This window comes from Salmo trutta, chromosome 27 (assembly GCF_901001165.1).
Source record: "Salmo trutta chromosome 27, fSalTru1.1, whole genome shotgun sequence".
NCBI lineage: Eukaryota > Metazoa > Chordata > Actinopteri > Salmoniformes > Salmonidae > Salmo > Salmo trutta.
The window spans coordinates 30,213,909-30,231,880 of NC_042983.1; the positions used below are offsets into that span (position 1 = coordinate 30,213,909).

The 17,972-nt window shown below is 41.2% G+C and overlaps 1 protein-coding gene across 5 annotated transcripts; it reads left to right on the top strand.

The window, feature by feature from the left end:
* Positions 1 to 1,098: 1,098 nt before the first annotated feature.
* ccdc180 (coiled-coil domain containing 180) lies at positions 1,099 to 12,212 on the top strand. Of its 5 annotated transcripts, XM_029717761.1 has the most exons (38): positions 1,099 to 1,609; positions 1,844 to 1,934; positions 2,031 to 2,200; positions 2,424 to 2,512; positions 2,642 to 2,751; positions 2,952 to 3,080; positions 3,174 to 3,284; positions 3,368 to 3,463; positions 3,555 to 3,718; positions 3,902 to 4,021; positions 4,142 to 4,221; positions 4,315 to 4,403; positions 4,687 to 4,806; positions 4,905 to 5,078; positions 5,192 to 5,307; positions 5,434 to 5,566; positions 5,666 to 5,708; positions 5,811 to 5,938; positions 6,028 to 6,212; positions 6,309 to 6,484; positions 6,586 to 6,766; positions 6,886 to 7,032; positions 7,132 to 7,276; positions 7,395 to 7,511; positions 7,642 to 7,737; positions 7,892 to 7,978; positions 8,172 to 8,350; positions 8,577 to 8,647; positions 8,881 to 8,944; positions 9,090 to 9,167; positions 9,266 to 9,335; positions 9,492 to 9,636; positions 9,737 to 9,897; positions 10,319 to 10,456; positions 10,563 to 10,674; positions 10,759 to 10,864; positions 11,007 to 11,148; positions 11,284 to 12,212. In XM_029717761.1, the coding sequence occupies exons 2-38, from the start codon at positions 1,875 to 1,877 to the stop codon at positions 11,416 to 11,418; spliced, it is 4,467 nt and encodes a 1,488-aa protein (XP_029573621.1). In that variant the 5' UTR covers positions 1,099 to 1,609; positions 1,844 to 1,874; the 3' UTR covers positions 11,419 to 12,212. The 5 variants fall into 5 exon arrangements, with proteins under 5 accessions (XP_029573621.1, XP_029573620.1, XP_029573623.1 ...); XM_029717760.1 differs by having other exon boundaries at positions 1,099 to 1,934; XM_029717763.1 differs by having other exon boundaries at positions 1,099 to 1,934; positions 8,214 to 8,350.
* Positions 12,213 to 17,972: the final 5,760 nt, after the last annotated feature.

Here is a 17,972-nt window from a genome sequence, read left to right on the forward strand (position 1 = left end):
AAATTAACTTTTATCAAGGCACACCTGTTAATTGAAATGCGTTCCAGGTGACTACCTCATGAAGTTGGTTGAGAGAATGCTAAGTGTTTAAAGCAGTCATCAAGGCAAAGGGTGGCTACTTTGAAGAATCTCAAATATAAAATATATTTTGTTTTGTTTAACACTTTTTTGGTTACTACATGATTCAGTATGTGTTATTTCATAGATTTGATGTCTTCACTATTATCCTACAATGTAGAAAAAAGTCAAAATAAAGAAAAACCCTTGAATGAGTAGGTGTGTCCGAACTTTTGATTGGTACTGTATATATTTACTCTTTGTATTGTTCTAATAAAATTGCAATATTTTGAACTGTGACTGCATGATGAATGTGTTTCTGTATGCAAGTTACTTGTACCAGAGACGGTATAGAAGCCTTCCTCTAATATCTTTGCTTGTACTTCTTAATGTGCATTTTTTGTCATGCAAAAGCAGAGGAAGGTGGATAGTGTAGCTAGTACGAAAGGCAAAGAAAAGTTGAATGGTTTGTCACTAGTTACTACAGCCACAAAGTCAAAATTAGGTATTTTGTAAAAATTCAAGAAAACTTAGCATTTGCTTTTTGCTCTTAATTTAAGGTTAGGCATAACGTTAGCAGTGTGGTTAAGGTTAGGATTCAGTTTTGTTTTAAAATCATATTTTAAGATGATACATTTTAGAAAGGGCCGTGGTTTATGACTTGTGTCTGTGGTAACTAGTGACGTAAGAGGGGCGGCAGATAGCCTAGCGCTTAAGAGCGTTGGGCCAGTATCCGAATGGCCGAGCCAACTAGGTGAAAAATCTGTCAATGTGCACTTGAGCAAAGCATTTAACCCTAATTGCTCCTGCAAGTCGCTCTGAATGAGAGCGTCTGCTAAATGACTAAAATGTCAATGTAAAATGTAAGTTAAACTACAATTTGTATAGAATTTTTTGGTGAAGAGGCGTGGTACACACTTGCACTAAATGCGCAAACTGTTTGGCATTTATGCACACAAACGGTTGCAATGTTTGCATCATTGGTTTAAATTTTGTGGCACGGAATTAAAGATTTTCACAAACGTTACTTCAAAGACAGTACAGTATGAAGATAGGAAGAAACTGCTTCTCCAATAGAAATACCCGATCCCTTTTGTAGGGGACGTCATGGCGACTTTGGCTAGCTAAGCGCATGCGTAGAATGACGTCACTGGGTCTCTCGCATCAATCTCCGCTTATGCAGGCCTTCAAAACAAATGCACTCCTTCTATATAATACAATTATTTTTGAGGAAAATGAAAACGGGTCAGTTTGTAACTTTCACAAGGTTGGAGTAATAACATGTTCAACTACTTAAGACATTGTCTCGAATCTAGGATGTGCCTTCAGATTTTGAGAAAATGAACAGCTAAGGAAGAATTTTCACATCTCTTATTGATTTCTCAACCCCCAAAGCCCAGCCTGGTCTGCTTAAGCGTTGCTGGAAGTCTCTCGATGTTGCGTCTCTGGGTTTAGAAACTCTGTGTTTACTTGTTACAAACGAACCCGAGATCGCTTCGAGGATCTGTTGTCATAGCGACGAATGGACGCTCTGCCTGGGTCAGATGGAATCGTGAGTTCGCATCCTAGCTAAACTCAATCGAACTTGAGCTAATAACGTGATAGCCAAATAAGTATTAACTCTATATTATATAGCTAAAATAGAACACAATGTATTGTCATGCAATGTATATTTTCAACTGTGACTAGGCTTGGCGCTTGAGCTGTTTTGCAAAGTAACGTTACTGAAGTAGCAAATAACGTTAGCTAACGTTACAGTAGCTGCTTGATTACATTGCATGTTTAGGTAAGCTACGCAAAACTCCTGTCTCGACATTATGGCTGAGACTCGTGTCATTCCAAGTGGGAAAGTCTACCGCCAGATGTTTGACGCCCAGGTAGGCTATAGGTTGTTTATTGATATGAAATGCTTTAAAAGTTTCGTAGTGTCTATGTTGTTGCACGTTAATGCCACGCATCAATTTTATCCTCAGGTTCAGCTGTCAAGGTCTCTACATGATACTCGGAGGAAACGTGAGACTAATGAAGGATTCTTACCAAGGGACAACCCTCCTCTTAGTAGGGACACAGACACTGGTCTGCAGCAGCGGATTAGAACTCTTCAGGCTGAAACCCACCAATGCTCAGAGGAAATGGCTGTTAGGTACAGGCACTGTGGAATACAAGTTGCATCCTTCATACATACTCAGAACACATTCCCCACTGGGCACAGATGTAAATTCTATGCCTAATTTCATTTAAATGACATTGAAACAACATTGATTCAACCAGTGTGTGCCCAGTGGGTCATCGCATATTGTCAATTTGTAATATGCATGTACTTTTGAAGGGTGTGTGAGTCTGTCTGACCCTGTTTGACACCACAGGTACCAACTGTTCTCAGGCATCAAGCATTGCCAGACGACTGAGGAGCAGCTTGTTGAGGAGGAGATCCGTGGACTACCTGACCATGTTGGCAAGTAGCACACTAAAGTTTTGCAGGCTTAAACATTGTAAGAGGGTGGGTGATGAATGATGGTAGGCGAATGCAGACTTGTGCTTGTTTTGCCTGAGGTTATTGATCCCTTCCTTCTTATCTCCGCAGTGGCAGAAAAGCCAGGGTCAGACATCATTGAACGCCTGATGGAGAAAAGGCAGAGGAACCACCTAGAGGCTGTGGCACAGTTGTACAGGGACCTTTCTGTGCTCAGTGTGGTAGGCACCTCATATTCACTACGGTGTCAAGTTTGAGTTTATATATTGAAGCAGTCATAGGCATTGTATAATAAAAAAAAGTGAGTTACTGTAAGTTAGTACAATACAATTTTGAGGTATTCAATGTAATGGCTTGGTAATTATAATTATTACTATAATTCTAGTAGTTTAGAAGTGACACAATGCCTTATTGCTCGCAGGAGTATGAGACATTATTCAGGAAAACTGGGCAAGAGGTGCTGCACCAACTCTCAGTGTATGATGGCAATGTGGAGAGACAAATGCAGAGGATTGCACATCTTTCTGATTTGGAGAAGTTCACCTTACAGGTCAGAATAGCCTTAAATGGCTTCTCGTTTCATGACATCAATAGGATAAATAACCAACAGCAACAATTTGAATTGTCACAACTTCTCTTACAGGGACTTCATGACTTCTGGGATACAGTGAAACAAGAGTCAGTGATTAGGAGGAAGTGGATCAAGGATCTGGATGATACCCTGGCTAAGTATGAGTCTGACAGAACAGCCATGGTGAGTCTTATACAACAGTACTATAAATTATCACTATGTAAATTACTTGATATTGTTCTTGACATTGTTCTATTGCTGTCCAGATTGCAGCATTGCTGAGAAAATACACAGGGAAACTGGAAAAGATCTGCTACGTAATGCCTTCGGATATACACCGACTGATCAATAGAGAAGCCATGGTAGGATGTTCTTGGTGCATTATCATCAAGGTAGTGTAGAAATGACACTAACTGCAGTGCACGGAGACACTCATGTCGCCTCCCTCCGCAGATGATAAACCAGGCTATTCTAGCAAATAGACGAGCAGTGGCCAAGCTCTACCTGAACCTGATGGAGAATGATCTACAGAAGGAGGTATTCCACCGACTCAGATGGGAGGACAAACTGCAAGACTGGAAGAGCTTTAAGGTCCTTGGTGTGGTCAGCAGGTTCAAGTAGGTTGTTTCTTCAGTGTTCGACAAATTAATTAATCTCTTCCATGGAACATCTAGTAGGCTATTCTCTGTCTTTAACTTTGACTACCAAAAAAAGTCTGCCTCCTTATATTTGAGTTGTGATATTTAGTGGTGTCATAATTCTTGCTTAACTTCTAAATCCCATCAACTTTTTGGCATTAGAGATTTCATGGGAAGCCCTCCAATCCAGTGTCCCAAGGACGTACAAGCTATTCTGGACACCATGAGTGCAGCACAGCAATCTTTTAGAGAAAGACGCATCAAAATTCTTCAGTCACTCACGTGAGTCAGCAGGCAATTTCCCCTTGTTGTGAGACGAGTCAGTGTGTCACACTTAGTTCGGGATACATTAGACAGATATGACGATAATGATTGATTCATTGTGTCTGGGTTTATTTGTAGTGCCATGATACCTCCAAGATGTTCAAAGACTCTAATCACTGAGTGGTATAAGTCTTTGTCATCTGTCAACGAGCAAATTGGTGAGCAAATCCTTGTTCTATACTGTCTTAATATTATGTTTATATACACGTTTATATGCGCGTTCTGTGTTTTACATTTCTATGTTTCCTCAGATTGTATGCACATTGAATCAATGAGGAAGCTACATTCCTATTATGAAAATACCTGGCAAGAATGCCTAGCTGAGGTAGAACAAGTCAAGGTACATATCGGTCATGTTTTTCTTTTCCACCTTTTAGATCATCTTATTTAAAGCCCATCTTGGGACTGATTCTGGAAATTAGCACGAGCTAAGGCATGATGGTGCAATGCACCTGACTCTTGATAATTCATTGTGTCAATGTTTTAATTGTATCTGCCCCTATAAAATCAAATATTATTATATTATCTTTGAATTATAAATATTTCTCATTTAATTTGCTAATCTGTAAATGTACACTGTAACCATGTCAAAGTCACATTTTCCTTTCCATTGGTTTACTTAGAAAGAGATTACTACATATGGGGTTTCTCCAGAAGAGATCCAGGATACTGTTAATGCTGAGTTCCTGCCTCTGATTGGGAAATGCCAGAGCCAGACCGAGGAGCACCTTGCCACCATGGATGTAAGTCCTGGGAAAAGACAAAGACAACAACAGCACTGTGTTTTTCATTCATCCTGTTAAAGGTTGGTAATGCCCTGACTTTCCGTCTCTTACCCCAGAGAGCGTTTGAGTCTTTGGCCAAGAGAGCTGCTGTGCTAAGTAAGTCACTTTTCAAATTCACACGTGGGGCATCTCACCTGTGGGAGGTGCACAGTGCCGGGCTGCAGAGGAGGGAGCAGCAGCTGCAAGACCAGCTGGACGAGGTGCGCTACAGTCAGGAGCATGAAATCCAGGTGAGCCTCATTCCCAGTTCCCACCACCAGCACTGCCCTGCCACCACAAGGACCAAGGATACGGATAGCAGAACAAGGTCCCCTGATAACTCCCACTGGTGTCTGTTTTCCAGAAGAAGGAGGCTCATCTTGATGTTATGTTGGACAGACTGAGGCAGGAGAGCACTGAAGAAGCACTCAAAATCACGCTGGAGAAGACTCTACACTCCCTGGATGAAATAAAACTTGTGTAGGCTACTATTGGCTGTTTTTCCAGAAATGTAATAGTATTTCTCTAAAGGAGTTTTTTCCTAGCCTGGTCCCAACTTCACATGCAGACTAGGCGTTTCCTACAGCTGTTGTATGATTTCCGTAGATACATGCACTTCTACAAAGAAGAGGTGGACACAGTGGAGAGTTATCCTGCCATGGTCTTGGAGGAGCTGCACTCTTACAGCTCCGCTGTCAGTCGATTCTTCAACGTCAAGGAGATATATACCGGTAGTCAGGTACGGATTTAAGATGTAAAGCAAGCCACTATTACTATAAAGATTAGCCTTGTACAGACGATTTGTTAATCACTTTAAGGGTCTATCTTTTAACCACAGGACTCTGAGGAACTTCGCTCCCTTTATCCCGTCATAAACCTTGGTGAGTTGGATATTGTCTTTTAGCAGCAGTCAATTTCAATGCTGTGACATTACTTCAGGATCCTATGTATGAGCAAACGTTTGTGTGATGTTGGATCAATAGATTTAAGTGGGAGGGCCAGTGTGAAGAGGACAAGACAGACCACTGTACAGGGAAGGAAACGTTGTCCGGGAGGATTCCAGAAAAGTCCAAATCCAGCACATTCATCCTTTGATGAATTTGACACTGAGGTTCAAATCCATGCAAAAACACAAACTGCTACTTTTATTTTACCATGGCAGTGTAGGCATGGAATATAAATTGTTTCTCCTTGCTGTAGGATGACATTGATTCCCATTGGGAGTTTCTTGACTCTCAGTCCAGTGAGTCATTCTGCACCTCTAAAGGCAATGTGTACAACGGTCAGAGCTTTGTCTCTCAATGGGAAACGGAGCAGGATCCCATTCCATCTGAGATGGAGTTGGTTGTGTTCCCCAGAAGTCTTCTTGCGGATCTACAAAAAGAGTACAGGCCTGGATAAAACCATTTATCTGTAGTACTTGTCATTAGTTACTGTTGAAGGAGAGCCTCTTTCTGAACAATGTCCCTCTTTCCTCGTAGTATACGTCTGTTGTTTTTCAATCACCTCGAAGAGAGATATCAGACTGCTCTGACCAACACGATGAATATTGTGGCCGCCAAGAAGGAAGCACTGAAGTCAGAGCAGGATCTCCGACTGCACCTCCACCAACCACGGGCTAAGAGAATCGAGGTGGACATCCACAATGTCCGTGCTGGTGAGAAGATTAACCCATCTCACCTTCAAAGTCCACTCTAAATAAACAGTCCCAGTAGTTTACTGTAAATTAATGTACATTTGTCTGTCTGCCCTCTTTAGCAGAACTGGTACTGCACAGAGATCGTGTGGATAGGCACTGTAAAGGCATCTTGCAGGCCCTTGGCAACTGCCGAACGGACTTCCACGAACTCCAGATTCGACAGCACAAACTGACTGAGGACTTCAGATCCCAGATTTACAGCATGGAGGATGTCTTTACCTATGCCACCAAGTCAGACGTGTAAGGACATTTGTGGTTATCTAACAAAACGTTTAGAACATCCATTTACGTGCAGTAATTATGTATTTTGTTGTTCTTTTTCTCTTTGTCAATGCATCACTGCTCATCTCTGTCCTCAGGCTGGTTGGGCTATGTGGTACGCTGCAATCCAATTTGGAGAGCCACATGAACATCATTCAGGCATCACAGAGAAACTTCAGACAGACTCTGGAGTCCAAGCTGGATGGCCTAAGAGAGACCAACGTCCAGTTAATCAAATCCTTTAAGTAGGAGTTGTTCCTCTATCCTGAGTTGTTCCTCTATACTTTTTTAATAGGGTGTCAAAGTACGGATTATTTTGTAAATGATGGCCTTTATGCCTGCAGGCTGTTCTCAGATGGAGGGAACTTCACACCCAAAGAGATAGAGGCGCATTACAAACGGATTGAGAAAATGGTTAAACGTATCGACACCAACGATGAGGCCATAATGCTGGATATGGAGGGGACAGAGTCCAAGTGTCTGGAGCTGGTATGAATTTTACCTAAGCCCAAAGAAAAGTCACATTACATTTGTTTTGACCCAGATTATTTCAGTGTTACATATTTGTGCTGAGCTTTGCCATACCAATGTTGCATTTACCCCTTAGGCTAAGGATGTGATAAACAGATTTGAGGAGAAATTCCACTTTTTGACAGTGGATTTGAAATTTCTGGAGAAAATCCAAGGAATGCTAACAAATACACAGGTTCAGATAAAAACAGAGGTACATTATTATATCTGTTCTGCCCGCCTCTCATGATATCTCTCGTTTACCGTCTTGCATCCCTCTCTTGCCATTACTCATATCTTAACATACACCCACAGGTCAAAATGTGTCTGCTTCTATTTTACAGGCAACAAAGAGCAACATGCAAAATAAGAAAATCAACAGCCTCCTGACAGAGTTAAAAAGTATGGTAGATACTTGTGCCAGAAGCAGTCCAGAAAAGGTACTAAACTCAATCCAAATGTGTACTGATTGATTTATATTTTTCTCTTGTAAAAGACTACTAGACAGAGCATCGCACATAATTTTTTCGCATCAATAACAGCATATTTGTACTAATTGTCCTAATATATGTTCATTCATTTTCCCTCTTGTAGACAGTGACGACAGATGATGTTTTCACTTTTACGTGGTCTATAATAGAGGAATTGAGGGCACGATGCCATTATCTTGAATGCTTTTTGGTAAGTGTGTTGCAATGAATATAAAGTCTTCTATATAAACATACATAAAGACAGCTTACCCAAAACCACATTGTTATATGAGAAATGGAATGTAGCGGATTTTACAATGTTGTTGTTGATCCATAGTTTTTATTGTTGCATTGACCATGGCTGAGGTCCAGCTAGGGTTTACTGCAGTGTGTTTTGTGTGCAGAACCCTTCCATGGCAGTACTGATGCCTGAATGCCCTCTCCAGGGGGCCTTCGCTGTAGCAGCACGCCCCAAGTCCCGCAAGTCAGCAAGCCCTGCCATAGACGGTCTGCTCCAGCCCAGCCGCATGGGGGTGTCCTTCATGGATGATGTGGCCGTGGGGGTCATCAGGGGACTGCTGAGGTCAGAGAGAAGCTCACACAGCTTCTAATAATACAATCGGTAACTCTGTTTATAAGGCCATAGAGAATCATGTTCATACAGACAGTATCCATTTAGGAATGCGGCTGTCAGAACTCCCTGGTCAAAGACGAGATGTATTAAGTCCAAATAGGCCAATTTAATGACTGATCTTTTACATGAGTAATGCAGTGAAGAGGAGAACTGACATTCTCGGATGATTCCTCAGGCTAAGCAAGCCTAAAGTCACCCAGGAAGCCAATTCAGAGTCGACAGAGAGGGTCTCAGCAGCAGTCACAGGTACCAGCCATGTTGGCTTACAATGATGTCACCCACTTCAGAGGAAGGATAGAATTAAATCTAGCCAATAAGAACTAGCCTGGTGCCCAGACTCTGAGCAATATTGCTGTTTGTACTTAGCTATACTAACGTACTATGTGGTCTATCTGGCTCCAAGGCTAGCCAAGAACAAATGCAAAAGTCATGCTGATTCCAGTAAGATGTAATGTTTTGTCCCTCTGTGCTCTTTGTAGTCAGGTTGTCGTCTCCTATTGGGCAGAGGTCAGGGGATTCTGCCGAATCTGTCAGTGCACAAAGGTCAGAGGGAACCTTTTCTGTGTCGTTATCACTGGAGCACAATCATGCAGAAATCACTTGTAGTAACAGTAGAGTTACTGTATAGCTTAGTATTGCTGGTCAGTTTACATGGAGACCTAAGCACACTCATCTATTTATTTTATAGTGTGAAGAGGTTTTCTAAACCCACTCGCTTTGACAAGAGATTCCAGGTGTTTGGTCCCAAACCAGAGACACATGGCGTGTGAGTAGTCCTTAATAGCACAGCAGCATGCCTTACTGAGATCAATGCTTTGCAGATCAATACTGATTTAAATTCTCTCACATCTGTCATTCTTTCAGAACTACCTTCAAAAGTTTGATAACCAGCATTCTTTGGAAGACCAATGATATTCTTCTCCTGGTTGCTGAGGTAACAGCTCATTAGTTATAATCTGCAGTTAAACCCAATATTGCCATGTGTCATTTGATCCTATGTTATTTAAAGTAAAGTCTAATATTCCCAATTATCACAATCTTCCCAATGTTAATTGCCAGTAACACTAATTGAATTGTGTGTGGCGATCAGGAGTTCTATAAGAAGAAGGAACGCCGGCCTATCACAAGGCCTCAGTACCTCCAGGAGACGTTTGAACAATGTGCTGAGGAGATTAACAAAAGGCTGCTCGTCTACCAGGGCCAAACTCAGGACTACCACAACAACTGTCTGCAAGGTTAGCATGGACTTTTGCATTTCCATCGATTGGGTACAGTTGAGGCACATTTTCTCCCCCTTCCTCTCCATCCTGTCACGTGTTCCCTGACTTTGGACAGAATTCCGACAGCAGCTGAAAGACATTGAGGAGGGTCTTTCCAAGGTGCCAGGGGTGCTCATCTCTAACCTGGGAGAACAACACCTGGGGAGCCTGAGCCAAGACACGGACAACATCCGTCAACAGCTAGGCATCACTCTGCATGAGAGCGAGGGGAGAAAGGTACTGTCGCCTTGTTTAAATGTCTTTCCTTGAGGAAATCTCTGATCTGACAAGGGAAGATTGGTGAAAGCAAAAGAGTGGAAACCATGGGCTGGATTCAATCCGTATCGCCAAAGGTCCGCGTTAAAATTTAAAGGCAATTTCCGATTGAGCCGACATATGCAGTATTTACAGTGAATACAGTCTCTGCGACCGCGGGAACATTGTCTTTAACTATCAATCACGCTATAAAGCGGACCTTCAGCACGGATTGAATAGAGCCACCTTTAAATCTATTCACTCAGAAATCTGTAATTATCTCAAGGGAGGAAAGATGCATTATAAAATATATTCCAACAGGGGTGGGGTGGGGGGGGGGGCAGTCATACTAGTGAATCTCCTGGTGTGGAAAGGCATTCATGTCTGTAACTTGTCCTTTCAGAAAAAGCATAGTGGCAAGCTGAGTGTGCGTCTGAGCCATCCTGCTTGTGAGAAAGAGCTGGAGGCCTTGAATCGTGCTGAAGAGGAGAGACAAAGAGAGCTGACCAATGCCATCATGAACACTCTGCAAGAGCTACAAGTAAGCACTGACCATATCCACATCTGTTTCCACCTTATCAGCAGTAGGGAGTTGGCAATTCGGTGGCTGTGAGTCTCATGGATGCACATCATTTTGTGGATTTCAGGCATGTGTGAGGAAACATGGGGAGGAGTTTGTGAGATCACTCACCTCTCTGACAGAGAACCTGCTGTTCCAGATGGACAACCTCCTGACCGTAGATGAGGTCCAAGTTGGCCGTAAGTCTCCATCCATCCTCGCAAGCCTTGTTGATTTAAAAGTCAAAATAACAGCCTTATGTTTGATCTGATCTGGAATTGTAGAAGCTGAAATGAAGAGTGAAAATGTCACCACTCTAATTCGCCGAAAACAAGCTGGTATTCCGCTAGAGGAGAAGCAAAGTGCACATCAAATACAGCGAGGCAGCAGGTAAACGCAGTCTGGCAGTGAAAAGCACAATATGATGGTACAGTAAAGACTGCAGTAATATTTTCATATTGTGCACCTCTTTAAATAAATATGATTAATACAGTCCTGGAAACGTAACCATATATGACATTTTATGTGGTAGAACGTGGCCAGGAATCTCTTACTTTGGATCCAGTACTGATGGTCCAGTGGAGCAGCCATGCAAGAAAACAGCCTCCATCACCACTGCAAAGACCACCTTAGGCCACCTGAGAGCAGTGGAGGCCCGTGAATCTATGTACCAGGTAGGAGGCCAAGGCATTAACCTCAGACATGTGAGCAGACACACACAGAGGCTAGATATAATACATAGAATGACATATTAGAATGTTCAATTAAATAGGATGTTGTAATGTGTGTGTTTGGTTTGGGGCCCACAGTGCTATGAGCAGCGGTACAGGGAGGAGCTGGCCCGGGCCGTGCAGGAGAGCCAGGTCCAGAGGACGGAGGTGCAGTGCTGGGAGGAACACTGGAGAGGCTTACTGAACACTCTGACCCAGCTCAATGCTGAGTGAGCACCTAGCAACTCCGCACCAGAGCTCACCGTTTTCTACAGCAGGACTAGACTAGATTAAAATGAGATTTCCAGTGACAAATAAATTCATGGTTTGCATTTTTCTTTCTCTTTCTGCCACTAAGGGATTGAAAATACTGCTTCGGCAAAATTGTGTATGTGTGACTAATATTTTATAAAACGTTATATTCATCATGATTGGCTATAAAACACAATATTCAATACACAGAGCGTAGATTTTTGTTCATTCTGGCCGGGATTTAATCAGATCGCAGATTGTAGACTATGGCTTTTAAAGGCAATGTTCGGTAAATGCTGTATATGTCAGATCAAAACTGCATTTTCGACTGTCCAGTGCACTGTGCTATGGATAGAATCCCGGACTAACTCTTTACAATGAATGCAACTTTGTTGTTGTTATACATTCTTTTTTATTTCAAGTGTTGTGGTCTTCATAATTCCACATGAAGAAATGGTTAAAAGGTCCAATGTAGCCATTTTTTATGCCATCATCAAATGATTTCTGGGTAACAATTTAAAGTACCTTACTGTGATTGTTTTCAATTAAAATGGTCAATAGAATAGAAAATGAAAATTAGATGTTGTTGGCAGAGAGGTTTGGAACTCTTCTTATTGGTCTATTCCAGGGGTATGTACCATACAGAATTTTGATCTAACTAGGCACCACACCAGACAAACTGAGCTAATTGATCAGTTCTGTGATTGACTAAATTCAACACACCTGGTCTTCCAGGTCGGTTAAATAAAAAACATGAAGTGCTTGCACACTCCATACCATGGTTACCGACCCCTGGTCTATTATCTAATTTACCGCATGGTGATGTCACCATGGAAGATCAAAACTTCAGCGGTCTAAGGCACTGCATCGCAGTGCTTGAGACGTCACTACAGATCCGGGTTCGATTCTTGGCCGCGACCGGGAGACCCGCAGCGCACAATTGGCCCAGAGTCGTCTGGGTTAAAACAAAGTCTCCAGTTGTACAGTGTTTCTTCCCTCAAACACATTGGTGCGGCTGGCTTCCAGGTTAAGCGAGCAGTGTGTCAAGAAGCTGTGCACCATGGGAGGTTTTTGGAGGACGCTACCAATTGGATATCACGAAAAAGGAGAACAGTAAGAATCTGCATAAAGTAAATATGCGCATTCCTACCAGTGGTACGTTTCCACCAAACTGACTTGTTGCAGATAAGTCATTGCATGATGACAGTGCACACAAAATGTACTTTATCGCTTAAGTTTTCACAAACCGAATAAAAATCTAAAGTTCAATGTGTTTCCATCGCATTTTCAACTCTACGGATAGTTTTGTCATAAAAACGGTTGCATTAAATAGCAAATGTGCCTACGCTGGTCTTGGCACATGCACTCTGGACAACAGCTCGCAGATACAGTGCTGGTAGGCTACTGTACATTATGAGATTATTATGGATAAGAGCGAGAATATTTTTATTTGTAAAACGGCAGTCAAGCATCATGTCACCAGAATTTGTATTTATTTATTTTACCTTTATTTAACTAGGCAAGTCAGTTAAGAACAAATTCTTATTTACAATGCCAGCCAAACCCTGACGACGCTGGGCCAATTGTGTGCCGCCCTATGGGACTCCCAATCACGGCCGGATGTGATATAGTGCTATTGACAAAGCTCAGTGGGAAGAAGTTGTGATGGACTACTTTCTGGATAATTTTCAGACTCTCTGATTCTGAAAATGAATCGAACCATGAGGAAATTCCTGATTTAGGCAAAAACATTTTAATTGAACCAGACATTGTGGAGTCTTCTGATTACAATGGTGGGGAAGAAACGGTGTCGTTGCCACGGAAGAAGTTAATAGAGTTTTGAAAACAGTGGAATGCCCGGTGGAATCAGTGAGATCATTGCCAGATATTGTTGGTTCCGTTTTTCTGTGCTCCGTTTTATTTACTTAATAAATAAGGAACACTCAAAATGTGCACTTATAAATCATAACAATTTTAATCAAAATACAGCTGTAGACAGTCAAAGATCAAACATCACATATACAACTGATGTCTCTCATGAGTTCTGCCCCATAGGAAAAGTCCCAAGTTATTTTATTAAGCCCGAAGTCCAGCCCTAGTGATGTCACTGCATACGTCATCACCTGCTACTCATCCGACCAAGCCCATGCATACACAGCTATACAAACTTGCAAGAGAGATACAATAGTTTCAGTGTTTTCTAAGGCCTCAGCAGTAAATGTCCACTCCACAAGTTGATTTATAAGGGTATGTCTGACTAGCCTCTTATCTCTCCTACTCCCCTGCAGGGCTCTATGTTTATTTGAAGTGCTTTCTCACAGAACCCATGCAATAATCACACACATCTCAGACCATTTCTTTATAAGAGGCAGAGACTTAGAAAAGACTGTGGAACAATTTTAAAACCTTATAATGAATATATATTTATTGTTAATCTGTAGTCTAGGACCCTATAAATATAGTGGGGGAGGGGTCTTATAACCCTTCCCCTTCTATTAATACAACATAAGCATAATCATATATTATAATATATCAAACATTTGGCGCAGCCCCTATCATGACCCCAATTTGACCCCATCAATATTATACGTGTCTAATTATGTCAGAAAGTTTTCATTGAATTTAAAGCGTACCGTTAGTTAGCTGGGACTATTGTAGTTTTGCGGGGGTCAGCAATTGTTTTGTCTCGCCTAGGGCGGCAGAACAGTCAGGACCTGATCAGGGGTGTATTCATGTTGAAAAACGTTTCTTAAACGGAAGCAAACAAAACTGGGATAGACCTATTTGAAATTGTCCAATAGAAACTACATTTTGCAACTGTTTGGACTAATGATTACACCCTAGATCAGATAGATGCACGCAAGAGTGTGCAAGGCGGTATTGAATGTGTCACTGTCTGTCAAATCAAATCACATTTATTTATAAAGCCCTTCTTACATCAGCTGATATCTCAAAGAAGCACGGTGTATCTTATCTTTAATTGGGATACCATATACTTCCTGTAAAACACAGTCCTTGAGTGGAAATAAGACTGATTTATTGATATTAATTTTCAAACCTGAAACCAAGGAAGTCGTCAATACAGGAAACATCCTTCCTGTCTTTCAAAAATATGGTGGTATCATCAGCCAGATGACATCATTTAAATTCCTTGCCAAGTGCTGAAATATCTTGAAAACTCCCTTTCTTGATATGAAGAGCCATAATTTGAGTAGCCAATAAAAATACAAATGGACTAATTGGGCAGCCCTGCCTAATGCCATGGCCAAAATCAAATCGTTGGGATGTCCCGTGAGCTAGTTTCACAGAGCTAGCACAACCACTATATAAAGTTGGGACTGCGTTAAAAAAAAAGAAATCACCAGACCCCAAAAAAGTTATTGCTTTGAACATAAACTCATGTTCTACAGTGTCAAAAGCTTTATACGTATCAACAAACATAAGAAAACTATTATCAAGGATGAGGTCATTATAGTCAATCATATCTAAGATCAACCTGATGTTATGACTAATGTGTCGAGCATGCACAAAACCAGATTGTTCTTCATGAATTATATGATGTAAGACTTGTTTCAACCTCTTAGCAAATAGAAGGGCAAATAACTTTCCATCATTATTCAACAGCCTAATGGGCATCCAGTTGTCTATATAAAGACTATCCTTATTAGGTTCGGGAATCAAAGTAATTGAACCTTGATTTAAAGATGCCGGTAACTCCCATTTTTCTATTGATTCTTGGAACATAGCAAGAATGAAAGGAATCAATCGATCATTGAATGTTCTATAGAACTCTTGTTAAACCATCATTTCCAGGGAATCTGTTGTCCTTAAGGATTTATTTTTTGTGGGTAGTTTTTACGTTTTTTTTTCTCCCCAATTGTGTGATATCCAATTGGTAGTTACAGTCTTATCCCATCGCTGCAACTCCTCTATGGACTCGGGAGAGGCGAAGGTCAAGAGCCATGCATCCTCTGAAACACGACCCTGCCAAGCTGCACTGCTTCTTGACACACTGCTCACTTAACCCGGAAGCCAGCCGCACCAACGTGTTGGAGGAAACACCGACCAGCCGGTGACCAGAGTCAGCTTGCAGGCGCCCAGCCCACCATAAGGAGTTGCTAGAGCGCGCGATGGGACAAGGAAATCCCAGACGGCCAAACCCTCCCCTAACCCGGACGACGCTGGGCCAATTGTGCGCTGCCTCATGGGTCTCCTGGTCATGGCCACCTGTGACACAGCCTGGGTTCGAACCCAGGTCTATAGTAACACCTCAAGCATTGCGATGCAGTGCCTTAGGCTTTTAATACAATCTTTTATTTCCATTTCAGATAACTCATCATCACAAAAATCCCTGAAATCATTATCTGTCTTCTTAGCAATGCTTTCTACATTGTCTAAGAAAGAATCCATACTGGAAGTTGACTGGGCTAATGTATTCAGATTCTGATAAAACTGGGCAACATGCTGAGAGATTTCTTTTGGATTTTCATTGGGAGTATTATTGATCATTAATTTACATACGGAATTCATTTCGCCGGCCTTTTTCTTCTAAATTAAATAAATATTTTGCATTTTTCTCACATTCTTCCATCCATTTTTGCCTTGATCTTACAAATGCTCCCCGGGCCTTTTCCTCGTAGATACAGTCTAACTGCATTTGAAGGGATGATAGCTCCAGTAATTCCTGATTAGTTAGATCAAATTTTTTTGTATAATCCATTATTCCATTTATGATGTTGTATTCTTTTGGCACAAGCAACTTCTTTCCACACTGAAATAGCCAAAAGCCTTATATCAAATTTCATTAGTTCCCAGTAACTTCCAAACGTATTCATATCACAAGCATCCAATATTTATCAATAATTCCTGCTACTTCCTTCTTAAATACTTCATTTTCTAGTAAAGTCTTATTACATTTTCAGTAAAATTGACTAACTTTTTTTTGTTGACAAACCATGCATATTTATCTTTATTGAAATCCCTTTGTGGTCTGTTAAAATCGATGGTTAAATTGCGACTGTCAGCCATATCTTCAGATATCATGTAACGCCCTGGCCATAGAGAGGGGTTTTTTGTTCTTTATTTTGGTTAGGCTAGAGTGTTACATTGGGTGGGCGTTCTATGTTCGTTTTCTAGGTTTTTTGTATTTCTCAGCTGAAGTTCGTTGTTGCTGATTGGGAGTCACACATAAGGAGCATGTTTTTCCTTTGGGTTTTGTGGGTAATTGTTTCTGTTGAGTGTTTTGCACTTGACAGGACTGTTTGGCTGTCAGTTTTCTCGTTTTGTGTAGTGTTCTTTATTAAATTAAAATCATGATGAACACTAACTCCGCTGCACCTTGGTCTACTCTCTCTTCCGACAGCCGTTACATATCAACGAGAAATCAATACAGGATCTTTGGTACTCCATGTAAACATCTTATATAAGTTCTTATGTCTCCAAATATCTAAAACACCTAACCTTAAACATATATTCCTAGTTGCTATCCTTAGGAGGCCATCTATCTAGATTATCATGTAATACTGTATTAAAATCTCTACCCCATATTACTTTGGCCAACAGAAATTTTGACATAATTTGACTTATTTTCCTCTCAATGTCTCTAAATAAAATACAGTTACTTAACTTGTTATTGGTAGCATAAGTATTCACAACAGTGAATTTAATTTGGTTGACATCTACCAATAGCATAATCCATCTCTGCATTATCTTCTTCATGACTGTCTATGACCCTTAAAGTTGCCTTTTAAAATAGCGACACCTGCTGACCGATTGGTACCAAATGAAAGCCAAATATCCTTCCCCCATTGACACTTCCAAAACGCAGTATCTGTGGAACAGGAATGAGTTTATTGAATTAAATAAAAGTCGGCACTCTTACCCTTACAATATAAAAATAAAGACTTCCTTTTAAAAATATTACGGATTGTTCATTATCCTAATCTGCTACGAAAAAGTCACTTCCGGTCAGGATTGGCGTGTTTTAAGGGACTCTCCTGTGATTGGCTAGTCTGGAAAACATCGGAGCGCTGAATTTGCAGTACCAAAGACAGAGAGTAAATGTTGATCGGGTGTCATTGGCCCCAGGGATTCCTATCTTCCCCTTTCTCTATATATCATGGAAAAGAACAACATTCCCATTTCCCGCAATGTTTAAACAAAAAAAAATCTCATTCACTACCTCGCACAGTAGGGGGCGGCAATACGCCAATAGGTTGTAGTAGTCTGCCATTTAAGCTTAAAGAAGAAGAAAGAACAAACTAGATAGCTACCAACCATTGTGTGAAAATGTCTAATATAGAGTTGTTGAGATTGATTTTCAACGAACGATTTAGAGCGTGTCCTAAGTTATTCAGAGCTGTTGAAAAGACCATAACAGAGTACCAGGAAAATGTTTCCCCATCGAAAGAGGAGAACGACTGTGTAAAGAGGCTGCTTGATTTCATCCTTCTACCAGAGATACAGTTACATAGAGCAGGTTTGTTACACTTTACGTCTCGTCATTAAACAATTTCATAGACATTGGCAATTCGTTA